At 40.7% G+C, this 12513-nt stretch overlaps 1 protein-coding gene across 3 annotated transcripts; it reads left to right on the forward strand.

Annotated features, from left to right (window-relative positions):
- Window positions 1-1892: 1892 nt before the first annotated feature.
- RBP4 (retinol binding protein 4) lies at window positions 1893-11632 on the forward strand. 3 transcript variants are annotated; one of them, XM_087932436.1, is made up of 6 exons: window positions 1893-2129; window positions 2462-2611; window positions 5879-6015; window positions 8005-8111; window positions 9601-9813; window positions 11321-11632. In XM_087932436.1, the coding sequence occupies exons 2-6, from the start codon at window positions 2477-2479 to the stop codon at window positions 11332-11334; spliced, it is 606 nt and encodes a 201-aa protein (XP_087788562.1). In that variant the 5' UTR covers window positions 1893-2129; window positions 2462-2476; the 3' UTR covers window positions 11335-11632. The 3 variants fall into 3 exon arrangements, with proteins under 3 accessions (XP_087788562.1, XP_087788561.1, XP_026566377.1); XM_087932435.1 differs by lacking the exon at window positions 1893-2129 and adding an exon at window positions 2164-2239; XM_026710592.2 differs by lacking the exon at window positions 1893-2129 and adding an exon at window positions 2164-2204.
- Window positions 11633-12513: the final 881 nt, after the last annotated feature.

Raw genomic sequence — 12513 nt, forward strand, 5'->3', positions numbered from 1 at the left:
CAGGCCGGTCCTTTGCTGTTTCTGGGGCGGCCCATGGGCCTTGAGTTTGACACCCCTGACATAGATTATACTTGTTGCTCAGGTACAAATACTTTGGCAACCTTAAGACATTACGATATACATGCTGTGCGTACCCTGGACTTTTGGCTAGGAACTGTAGCAATATCTCATGCAGTGTTTCTCAATCTTAGCGTCTTCAATTCCCAGAAGCCCCCTCCCGCCCCCACAGCAGGCTCGTCTAATGAATCATGTAGTTGCACAACGTGAATTACAGATAGTCCTTGACTTACAACAGTTCATTTAGTGACCAAAGTTCCAACGGCACTGAAAACAGTGACTTATGACCATTTTTCACACTTATAACCATTGCAGCATCCCCATGGCTGCGTGATCCAAATTCAGATGCTTGGCAACTGACTCATATTTCTGATGGTTTTAGTGTCCCGGGTCATGTCATCGCTATTTGTGACCTTCTGATAAGCAAAGTCAACGGGAAAGCCAGATTCACTTAACAACCATGTTACTACTTAACAGTTGCAGATATTCCCTTAGCAAGAAAGGCCATAAAATGGGGCAAAATTCATTTAACAATTGTTTTTCTTAGGAACAAAATTTGGAGGTTTATTTTGGTTGAGGACTCTCTGTGTACAATATGTGTCAGTGGTATCTTGCTATCACAATAGGCATGAGTTACTTTCCTGCCTCATTCCCCATCTATCCAACATGGATGTCCATAAAATGGCGGGTGAAAACTCCAGCTGCTCAGAGTCGCTTCGAAATATAAGATGGATAGCAAACAAATTTGATAATTTTAAAAAATACGGAAGTGTTCTGATTTTGAGTTTTCCTGGAGGAATTACTGAATTGTTAGATGTGAAATATTTTGAACATTTAAAAAAAACCACTTTATTAATGCCATGACCAACTTCAGTTTCTATAACTTCTATGGCAGATATCTCTATCGATACAACTGCTTTATTGATACCCTTTATAAGAATGTGTTGACCACAGAGAAGATGGAGTCTCAAAAATCAATTGTTCTCCAGAACTATCTTGTTGCTGACATATTTTATGTGACAGGCAACTCGTTCCCAGGAATACCATTTTCTGCTGTGTCTCACATTCACATGTAATACACTTATTCTTCCTTTTAAAAACAAGATAACTAGGCTGGCCCATGGGGGGAAACAATCCAATCACCATATCGTCATACAATGAGGGGTGGGCTTCTGGGAGCTCGCAGGGGTTCGGGAGAGCCCCTAGCTAAAATTCTAGTCCCCACACGGCCCTGTTTTGGATGCAGGTAAATGCAAGGCACGTCTGGAGGCTCGGGGAGGGCAAAAAACAGGCCTCCTGGAAGTTTGGGAAGGCCGGAACTGGGCCCGTTTTCAGCTTCCAGAGAGCTTCCGGAGCCCAGGGAGGCCATTTTCGCCTTCCTGGAGGCTCAAGGAAAGCCTCCGGAGCCCAGGGAGGGCAAAAATACCCCCCACACTGTGGCCCAGGAGGCCGACCAGGCCACGCCCACCATGGCCACGCCCACCCAGCAACCAGGCAGAGAACCGTTTTCTAAAATTTTTGAAGCCCACCCCTGCATACAATGGATGTTGGGTCTTCTTTCCTACCACAATTCCATTTTTAAAAAAAATCTCAGCGAGGCTCAAAAAATTGACGACAACATTAAATAAACGAGAATCCTTTTTGCCTTAACAATGAGATTGTGAAGTGTTTCTAACCATGCCCAAATGAGCATGAAAGCAAGGCGAGTTCTGAGAGAGCCCTGCAGCCATCAAGGTCTCTTCTGAACCATAACCAGAGCTTGCTGCGTGAATCCTGCTTTATTGACTTGGCTTTTACTCAGATAGTGTTACATAAATTGGAAAGACCTCTTTTGGTCCAGAATCCAGGGAAGAAGAATATGTGCTCTACCACCGCTATCTAGCCAGTGGCTGGGGATCAAAGATCATTGCTGTTTGCTTCCCCAGATTCCTGCTGCAGAGTTATGCAAGATCTTTGTTAGTAAAGTTTGGCCAGCAGCTGGAATTCATCTAACGCCTGGTATCTGCTCGCATCCCCCTCCCAATTCTACTGCATGGGTTTACAAAAAAACTGCTCCGCCAGCCTCATCCAAGGTTATAAAGCTCATGTCCTCTTCCTGTTTGCTTTAGAACTTAGCTGTTGGGTCTGCTTTTCTCTTCCACAGACAAGTAACTTCTTTAATTATTTGAGCCCCTTTTCTCTGGTGACTATGATATGCAGAAGAAGGCCTCAAAAAGTCCCAATACTATCCTGGTTCAGAAAGGATTCCTTTTAGAGGAATTCTAGTGCCTTATTTAGGGGGCTTCAGAAGACCTTCCGTTTCATCTGCCACATGCCTAAAAGAGTCTTCATCCTTCCTTTAGGTTATTCTGGACAGTCTTCTTTTTTCTTCCCCGTTATGATTGATATTTGATTTTTGTTGCAGACACAGAAGAACAAGATGTCTCGCAAGAGTCCAAATGTTGCCTGGCTGATGCTGGTAGGGTTCCTGGCATTATTGGATAGCAGATGTCAAGCTCAGCGGGACTGCCGAGTGAGCAGCTTCACGGTTCAGGAAAACTTTGATAAACATCGAGTAAGTGCCCTGCCTTCATCTCTTCCTTCCTCTAGCTATTCTAATTTGCCCCCCTACAGCCCATCCCTGCATTATTATTATTATTTTTGCTGTTCCCCACTTTCCAAAATTTTCCCCAGTTACATGGGAAAAAAAGAATCTGAGATGGCTTCTTAGCTGCCTGTACAGTCAGCCTGATAGATTGAATATGGCTAGTCTGGAGAAAAGAAGGATTAGGGGTGACGTGATAGCAGCGTTCTAGTATTTGAGGGGCTGCCACAAAGATGAGGGGGGGTCATCTTATTTTTCAAATTACCAGAAGGCAAGACAAGAAACAACGAATGGATGGAATCTAATCAAGGAGAGAAGCAACCTGGAATGAAGGAGAAACTTTCTAACGGCACAATTAACCAGTGGAAGAGCTTGCCTTCATAAATTGTGGGTGCTTCATCACTGGAGGTCTTTTAAGAGACTGGGCAGCCACTTATTTGTCTGAAATTGTATAGGGTCTCCTTGAGCAGGAGGTTGGACTAGATTAGAAGGTCCCCTCCAGCTCTATTCTGAACTGAATTGAATTAAATAATCTCTTCCAAGTAGCCATCTTCCTTACTGCCTTCAGTTTCTTCCCTAAAAATCTACCTTATCACCTTGATGCCCTATACCAGGACTGGGAAACCCATGGGATTCTGAATGTTGCTGAACTACAATTTTGTGTGGCCTGAAAGCATTTAGAGGGACATAGAGTCTCTATCCTTGAATTCATAACCATACTTAAATATAACCCAGATCCTTGATTTTTTTTTTTCATCTACTGCTTCTTTGGTTGCCAACTATAAAACAGAGTAGGAACGGTCATCTTCTACACTATAAAATGTCATGCTCCTAAATGGATAAGAGTATTAACATTGCATGAAGCTAATTCTCTTTGCAGCAGAGAAAGGCAGTTAGTTGTATTCATGGCTCAGCAAAACTGTTCCACTCCTCCCATTTATTGTCAGAAATAAATTTCACTCTCTTAGAGTGTAAATCTCTTTTGTGAATTGCGTTACATGTGTTTACATTTCAAATAACATCAGTAACTTGGTTTCACCTGAATTTCCTCCTTGGAATTATTGTTGTTCAAAGACAGCCTACATATGTAGATATTTCACCTGTATGTAAACTCCAAGTGAATCATCTTCTATTATAAAGTCTAGATTTCAAGTTTTCTTATTGACAGACTGAGACAGTTTTTTGGGTGGGGGAAGACAATTGGCTCCATTTCATTGTCCGAATCATTTATGTGTTATTCTCCACAAGGCTGAGTTATCTAATCCAGTTTATCTCTGCTATACCCGTGTTAAGAGATGATAGGAAAAGGAAACGCTTTCTAGATCACTTCCAATGGATAGCAGTTATTTTTGATACTGATCTTAATTTTAGCCTGACTTCAACAATATAGTTTTTACTCTTACGTTTTGTAATGGGCTTTTTTCAGTGCTGTAAGCTGCCTTGAGCATTGTATAAAGATGGGATGAAACCTAACAAATAAGTACAAATAAAATAGAGAAGAGTACAGAAGAGTACATTTCATGAAATATAAGGCACGGATCTTTAGGACTCTGAAAGACAACAGTCATAGAACACTTTAGACTTCCTTTTCTAAGATTGCAGAGAATACTTCAACTCTGATTTTTCTGGGAAAGACAAATCTGACATTGGACATTTCTTACTGGCAGGCAACTTTCCCTATCACTTTTCCTGGTGTAGTAAGGAAATCAAAATTAGATATGTACGGAAAAGTTTTGGGTATGGCGGATCTAGTGTTTTCTTTTGACTATTGGCTCATAATCAGTGGATAATCTGCGTCATCCCTGGAATGGTATATATTTGTACCTTCTCGTTGGTTTCATAATGACATAAGAACTATCTGGTAAATAAAACAAAGGTTAATTATTAAGTTTTGCATAGTTATTGTGTATAGTCCACCCCTCTTTCAAAGGAGTGGGATAGGATAGGATAGGATAGGACAGGACAGGACAGGTCAGGACAGGACAGAACAGAATAGTTTATTGGCCACGTGTGATTGGCCACACAAGAAATTTGTCTCTGGTGCATAAGCTCTTAGTGTACATACAACAACAAAGTGATAGGACATATATCATAGATCACACAGTAGTTACAATCATTAATCACAAGATATAACAAGTTTAAATCACAGGTGCCAATAGGAAAAGGTAATAGGAAAGATGAGAAGATGAGAAAGGTGAGAAGATGGGAAGGATAATATCAATACAACCCTACTACATGGATAAATATCTTTAGGCCTATAATCAAAATTTGTATACTTGTCTTCAGAAAACCCAAAATAAGGCTTGTAAATTGCACTCACCAACTTAATCTGGAATTTTATTTTAAACAACATTTGCTGAGAATCAAGGTTTGTTTAGCTTCCCTCAAAATGTTTTTAGGATTTCTTGAAATATTGAAGTTCATCCTTGCATAGCATGTTGGAATTTTATTTTTGTTGCAAATGTTAATGACAAATGATCACAGCTACAATTGAAACTTTCTTCATTGGCATTTCGTTTCCTCATATTGCATTGCATTTCCTCATATTGACCTATTCCTTTAGACCAGTGGTCGCCAACCAGTGGGCCAGGGACCATTGGTGGTCTATGAAAATTTTTTGGTGGTCTGTAGAGAAAGAACCCCCCAAAGAACCCCCCCCCAAAGCAATTAATCCAGGCTGTGTGGGAATACAAGGCTGTGCCGCCCATATGGCCCACGGGAACACAAGGCTTGCATCACTTGCATTGCGAACAACACGAGGTAGTGAGGGGAGGGGGCAAAGGGCGGAGGGGAAGTAACTTGGTCCACTTGCCCCACGTGCCTTGCCTGGCCACCAGGCTTCTTTTTCTTCTACTGTTTTTGGCTGCACGCAAGGAAAGCAGCAAAAGTCTTTCTTTCTTTCCCCCAAACTCCACCAGAAATGAATCTTTGGGACCCTGCAAGGCATCTTGCTCCAAGAGGCTGCGCTGGCAAAGACTCATTTCTCGCAGAGTTTGGGGGAGAGAAAGAAAGACTTCTGCTGCTCCGGAATGACCAAAGGGCCAGTCTTGTGATTACTGCAGCTCTGGAATTTGTGACCGACTTTCCCACCAACGTCAGCAAGCCACCATCAGTCAAAATTCATATTAGTGGTCCACAGGATTTAAAATTATGCGTTTGGTGGTCCCTGAGGTCCAAAAGGTTGGCGACCCCTGCTTTAGACAAGTCTAAATATTTTTTTTCCCCTCTTTCTGGCAGTATGCTGGCTTCTGGTATGCCATAGCCAAGAAAGACCCTGAAGGATTGTTTCTTCAGGATAATGTGGTGGCCAGCTTTACTGTGGATGAGAATGATAAAATGACTGCCACTGCCAGAGGCCGAGTCGTGCTCTTCGGGTGAGTCTTGAGTTCCAGCTTCCTTCACAGAAGGTCCAGTCGTATCATTAGGGAGAGTCAGGTTGCTATCTTAGATATCTTGGGACATCAAGCTGGTAGATTTTAGAATGTATTACTATTGCAATGAAGAAGGACAAGGCAGGGGACAATCCAATGGTGATGGTGGTGGCAGTTTCCAACTTATGCCAAAAATCATATCTGGTCTTGATTAATATACACTTTGAAAGGTTCAACACAAGAAGAAAAATGGTTATTTTTCAAGTCAGAAAATGATGGTCCAGCCTATTATAATTTTTGTTTCTCTTCCACCTGTTCACATTCTTTTATTCCTTACTGGTAAGCACAAGTAGCTACAGATTTGGAATACTGAATTCAGTTTTGGTTGCCATGAAGTAAAAAAGATGTTGAGACTCTAGAACAGGGGTGTCCAACCTTTGACCTTCCCTGGGCCACATTAGAAGATGAAAATTTGGTTTGGGCCGCACATAAAATAAAATAACAGTAACGATACCTGATCATCCAAAAAAACCATAGAAAACATAGTTAACATATTAAATTTATTTGGAAATGAAGTTAGTGAGATGTTTTTATTATTTATTATTTATTAAAAATTATTTATTTTTTATCACGGTTTTTTTATCAAGGTTTATTTTCTGGCCAAATTTTGCGGGGGGAAGAAAGCTTGCCCGCCTCGCGCCTACCTCTCCTCTTGCAAATGGCCCGGCTGGATGAGGCAGGACTGGAAGGCAGAAGCAGCAGCAGCGGCGGGGGCAGAAGCAGCGGCAGCAACAGCAGGAGGTGGTGCTCTGACGGCACCCGCCTTTTCTGTTGCTGCTTGGCCTGGCGCTCGCCTCGCCCCACCTCGCGCCTGCCTCTCCTCCTCCTCCTCACTGGCTCTGGCACGAAGGTTGGGGTGGGCACTGGGCCGCATTACGAGGCTACCTGGGCCGCATGCGGCCCCTGGGCTGCGGGTTGGACAAGCCTGCTCTAGAAAGAGAGCAGAGAAAAGCAACAAAGATGATTAGGGGACTGGAGGCTAAAACATATGAAGAACAGTTACAGGAACTGGGTATGTCTAGTCTAATGAAAAGAAGGACTAGGGGGGGACACGACAGCAGTGTTCCAATATCTCAGGGGCTGCCACAGAGAAGAGGGAGTCAAGCTATTCTCCAAAGCACCAGAAGGCAGGACAAGAAGCAATGAATGGAAACTAATCAAGGAGAGAAGCAACATGGAACTAAGGAGAAATTTCCTGACAATTAGTATAATTAATCAGTGGAACAACTTGCTTCCAGAGGTTGTGAATGCTCCAACACTGGGAGTTTTTAAAAAGGTGTTGGATAACCATTTGTCTGAAGTGGTGTAGGGTTTCCTGCCTAGGCAGGGGGTTGGACTAGAAGACCTCCAAGGTCCCTTCCAACTCTGTTATTCTAATCTATTCTATTAGATGAGCATGCTGGGAGGAGATGGATTCTGGGAATTGAAGTCCACACATCCTCAAGTTGCTAAGATGGAGAAATACTGCATTAGACATTGCTGTAGTTTCTAGCAAAAGCCTAGGAGAGGCACAACATGTATACACCATGATGTCTGAAGGTTGCCAAAGTATTTGTATCTGAGCCTCAAGTAAGAAGCCATTAGCAGAACATACACAATTGCATAAGGTAGCTTTTGCCCTTGGTCTATGCCTCCTACACATACCTCTTCCTATGGCATGTTAAGGTCAGTGTGAAGGGCTCACTCAAGAACAAATGAAGTCTCGTGAACAAAACAACAATCATTGCACCTGATTGTGTATGGATCTTCCCTAATTTGATACACTGAAGTAATCTCCAGTCTTCTCTTCTCTTCTCTTCTCTTCTCTTCTCTTCTCTTCTCTTCTCTTCTCTTCTCTTCTCTTCTCTTCTCTTCTCTTCTCTTCTCTTCTCTTCTCTTCTCTTCTCTTCTCTTTAGAACTATGACCTTAAATCCATGTCTTCTTCTTTTCAGTAACTGGGAGATGTGTGCTGATATGATTGGCACCTTCACTGAGACAGAGGACCCTGCCAAGTTTAAAATGAAATATTGGGGTGTGGCCTCGTATCTCCAGAAGGGAAGTGAGTATACCAGGAGGAGAGCTAGTTACACAGAGCCCTTGCTACATTTCAAAGCCAAAATTCAATAAATCTGGGAAGTACCAGGTTGAGGGAGAAGGTTATATATCTAGTCTCTTTTACGAGATGTTGGTCAAATCGCTAAGTGTTAAGTACAGTAGATGAAAGCAGAAGAAAATCTCCCATGCCTGCCCACTTGAAGCTCCAGCTATTTAAGGAAGTTGCTCAGAATAGACTGACATAATTACCATTGGAATGATTTTGTTACTTAAGTTAATGAAAATCTGGTATCCCTTGAAGTCTTCAAAAAAAAAGCAGATGGAATTGCCTGCTTTTTTTAAGCCCTCCCCCTCCTTTTTTTTTGACTAGAACAAATTAACTCTAGAAATCATCAAATGTTACTGGAAAGAATATTTGTCTCCAAGGTTGTTGTTCTTTCACTGCCACCTTCAACAGATATTCAACCTTTGGTCTGCCACGAAATCGCAACAGGCTGCTTCCTAAGGACTCGGGAGTCCAAAGGCTGGTGCGCTTGTCTGTGTCATGTTAAACAGTAAATCTGGTGCATCCCTTCCATTGTATCTTATCAAAAACTGGCTCCACTCTTTTAGAAAGGAAGCTGTTAGAAGTTCTTAACCCTCCTCAAGTAATTGGTAACTTTAAAGATAATGTAGTCCTAGTGTTGATTCCTGTGTAAATTTCAGGACTTTTATCACTTCAGCCATGGATGTTAAACCTTTGGCTTCCTCAGCACCAAAGTATCATTATCAATATTTCTGAAACCCATTCTCACTGTTGGGTTCCCCAGTTTGACTTGCCATTTGCCTCTCTTTTTATAATTTTTATACATACATCATAAGCATATATATGAGCGACTAAATTGGCTGTGTATTTAAATATTTCAGAATCGGTTTTAAAGAATTGGCACTTTCTAATACAAAGATAAATCTCACCTCTGATAAAGTTCAGTATCTAAAGGCGAATACCTTTTACACTGTTAAGTAGATGCCTACAATAAAAGGCTTTGTTCACAAAGAAAGAAAGTGTAAAATCGCTTTTAAAGTGAGTAACGGTACATCAATATGGGATCCTGAACGAATGGTCTTGGTGGAATAAAAAAATGCAGGTAGTCCTCATTTTACAACTATTTGTTTAGTGACCATTAAAAGTTACAACAGCACTGAGAAAAGTGGTTTACAACCAGTCCTCTCACTTACAAATATTATAGCATCCCAACAGTTTACATGATCAGAATTTGGGAGCTTGGCAACCAGCATGAATCTACAACTGTTGCAGCACGCTGAGGTCTTGTTGTCAAATTGGACTTAACAACTACAGTGATTCACTTAATAATCCAGGCAAAAACAAGGTCATAAAATGAGGCATGACTCACGTAGCCACCTCGCTTGCTTAGGAAATTCAATAGTCATCGTATCTTCAGGCCTATGTGTAAGTGAATTTTAAAGTAAATTTTCATTATGCTTTATCCTAGATGATGATCACTGGGTTGTGGCCACGGATTATAATACGTATGCTCTACACTACTCCTGCCGCAATATTACCGAAGATGGGACTTGCGATGATAGCTACTCGTTTTTGTTTTCCCGGTCTCCAGATGGGATAACACCTGAAGCACAACGAATTGTCAGGCAAAAACAGGTGGAAATCTGCCTAGACAAGCAATACAGGCGTATTTTACACGATGGTAAGGAACATTTTATTAGAATTTTACAGGAAATCTGGCTCAGGATGGGATAGCTTGGGAACAAGAAAGTTGTTCATTCTAGGGCAGTTAGAATTCTTAGCGGCACACAGATGCCACAATCAACTTAAGATCCTTGATAAAAACAGGGCCTCTATTCCAGAGAGATTGTGTAAGAAAATAACACAATGAGTGAAAGATGGAGAATAGATTATGTGTCTCTTCGAATGGGCAAAATGTAAGTTCCTAATACATTTGTCTAGGTCAGGGGTCTCCAACCTTGGCAACTTGTGGACTTCAACTCCCAGAATTCAAAGCCGGCTGGCTGAGGAACTCTGGGAGTTCAAGTCCACAAGTCTTAAAGTTACCATGGTTGGAGACCCCTGGTCTAGACCAGTGTTTCTCAGTCTCACCCAATCTTTGAGTTGCATGGACTTCAGCTCCCAGAATTCACCAGGCAACATCTTAAAGTTGTGAGGTTGAGAAATACCAGTCTGGATCGTTATGCATCTTAAGACTAGCTTTCACCAATCTGATTGTTGGGGCTATTACTCTTGAAATTTCTAACCAATAAGAACCTATGGCTGGGAAATTTGTAAATCCAACACATCTGTTATATCTGCTTTAAGTTCTATTCATGGCAAACTCTAATTAATACATTAATACATTAATACATAATGTTTAAGAGGTGCAACTGATGAAATGATCAGATTTGAGGAGTGGATCATACTAGAAACAAACTTATAATCCTATTTATCCATCTGGAATGCCACTGTTTTTCACACTGGATTCCAGTCAGCAATTATGAGCTGAAGTCTATCTAGGGCAGAATCCCAAGGGATCAAAGAGGGAATTGGAAGGCAAATTAGGCATGAGAAGATTCATGAAAGGAATAAAAAAACTTGGCCATGAGTTAAACATTGGGTGTTCTTAATAAACGATGGAACTGAAAAAAAGGAAGCCCAGAGGAATTTCTGCTCTTCCATATTAACTCATCTTTATCTACCAGTTTTCTCAGATTTCATTCATATACTTCCCTCTCCAGTCCTTTTGCAAATAGAGGCATCTGACTTCTTAAGTTAAATTTGGATTATTCTCTCTTTTTGCTAGGAAATCTCTTCCTTCAGTTCTGCAATCCACAGAATATCTGTTTTTTCATGTTGAAATTCATGTCTTTCTCCCACTTCAGAGTACCTAGGCCCAGCAGCTGCTGTGGTACTCATTCACACAATATTGCCTGTCCTGCAACAGCTTTAATATATTTCTCAAAGAGGGTTTGTCTATATCGGTATTTCTCAGACTTGTCAACTTTAAGATGTATGTATTATTCTTTGAGACATCAGGGATGAAATTAAACAGACATTCATACTCTAGTCTATTTAGTAAGCTGGTTTGTACCATCTGCCAGCTCTAGGACCTTATTATACCATATTAAGTCAAACCAGTTCCCTTTATTTAATAATGCGTTCTGGGAATTTTAGCAGACGTAGTTTCTCTTTTTCTTTCTTAGGAACCTGCGACTAAAGACAACATACTATGGAAAGCAGGAAAACATATTCTCAACAGTCAAATGCTTTAAAAGTGTACTGTTTTGAGAGAAGTCCTTTATTTCAATTTAATTCATTCGTGGATTCATTTGGATTTTAAGTATACTTATCTCAATTACAGATAAGTAATTTATCATTTATCCAGTTAATAAACTGAAATCAATGTAATAGCACCAGGATTGTGTTATGAATGTGTATTTATGCATTTGCGGTATGTAATTAGCATGTTGTCTTTCCAGTGTTTAAAAATTATAAATCCAAATTGTTGGAGTTAAGTATGTGTTGTGTCCTTTCTCATTGTGTAAATGATCCACAAATATTATTGTGCTGTCAGAACTTCAGCTGATGGATAGTGAAAATATACCCCCATCTTGATCAACTGAAAAACTTTTCTTGAGGAAGAGGAGGCTGTTACATAAAATACTATTGCAATTTGTGCACATGTTGCATCTTTTTACAAGATACATACCTGTTTTTCTTGAAAATATGCTATTGAGTATTTTATCTTTTTCATACATTTTATATGAACATGGTTATCCAGGGTCCTTTGATCTACAATAGGAACGTGAAAATTTCCCTCACACTGATGCTGGACCAAAGAAATATTCAACAAGCCATTTAGATATTTTTATACCTTTAAGATTATTATTTTAATATAAATAACTCAAGGTGGTGAACATGCAAAATACTCTTTCTTCCTCTTATTTTCCCCACACAGCAACCCCATGAGGTGGGTTGGGCTGAGGGAGAATAATTGGCCCAAAGACGCCCAGTTGGCTTTCATGCCTAGGGTGGGACTAGAACTCATAGTCTCCTGGTTTCTAGCCAGCATCTTAACCACTATACCAAACTGGCTCTCCAAATTGTCTTATCCTATGATGAAACATACATCACGGTCATCATAATGGAAATGTCGCCCCTTATATACTGTACACTGGCTCTCCAAATTGTTTGATCTTATGATGAAACATACATCATGGTCATCATAATGGAAATGCTGCTCCTTATGCACTGGACAGTATTTGTTATAAGTACAGAGAGGCTGAAATTTGCATTGGTTGTTAAGATGCAAGTTCATTGTTTGTCTTCCCTCCCCTCCATTCCCAATGGCCATTGCCAGATCATCTTGCTTGCTAGCTGACATAAAACAAAACCC

Source organism: Pseudonaja textilis, chromosome 4 (genome assembly GCF_049901715.1).
Source record: "Pseudonaja textilis isolate UNSWEBS1 chromosome 4, rPseTex1.2, whole genome shotgun sequence".
In the NCBI taxonomy this organism is placed as follows: domain Eukaryota; kingdom Metazoa; phylum Chordata; class Lepidosauria; order Squamata; family Elapidae; genus Pseudonaja; species Pseudonaja textilis.

What these genes read in the sequence shown, in the direction of transcription:
- RBP4 (XM_087932436.1), top strand. Translation starts at nt 2,477, where the DNA reads ATGTCTCGCAAGAGTCCAAATGTTGCCTGGCTGATGCTGGTAGGGTTC. An exon ending in GGCCGAGTCGTGCTCTTCGG is followed by an intron (nt 6,016 to 8,004) that starts GTGAGTCTTGAG and finishes TCTTCTTTTCAG; the next exon opens with TAACTGGGAGATGTGTGCTG. An exon ending in CTCGTATCTCCAGAAGGGAA is followed by an intron (nt 8,112 to 9,600) that starts GTGAGTATACCA and finishes GCTTTATCCTAG; the next exon opens with ATGATGATCACTGGGTTGTG.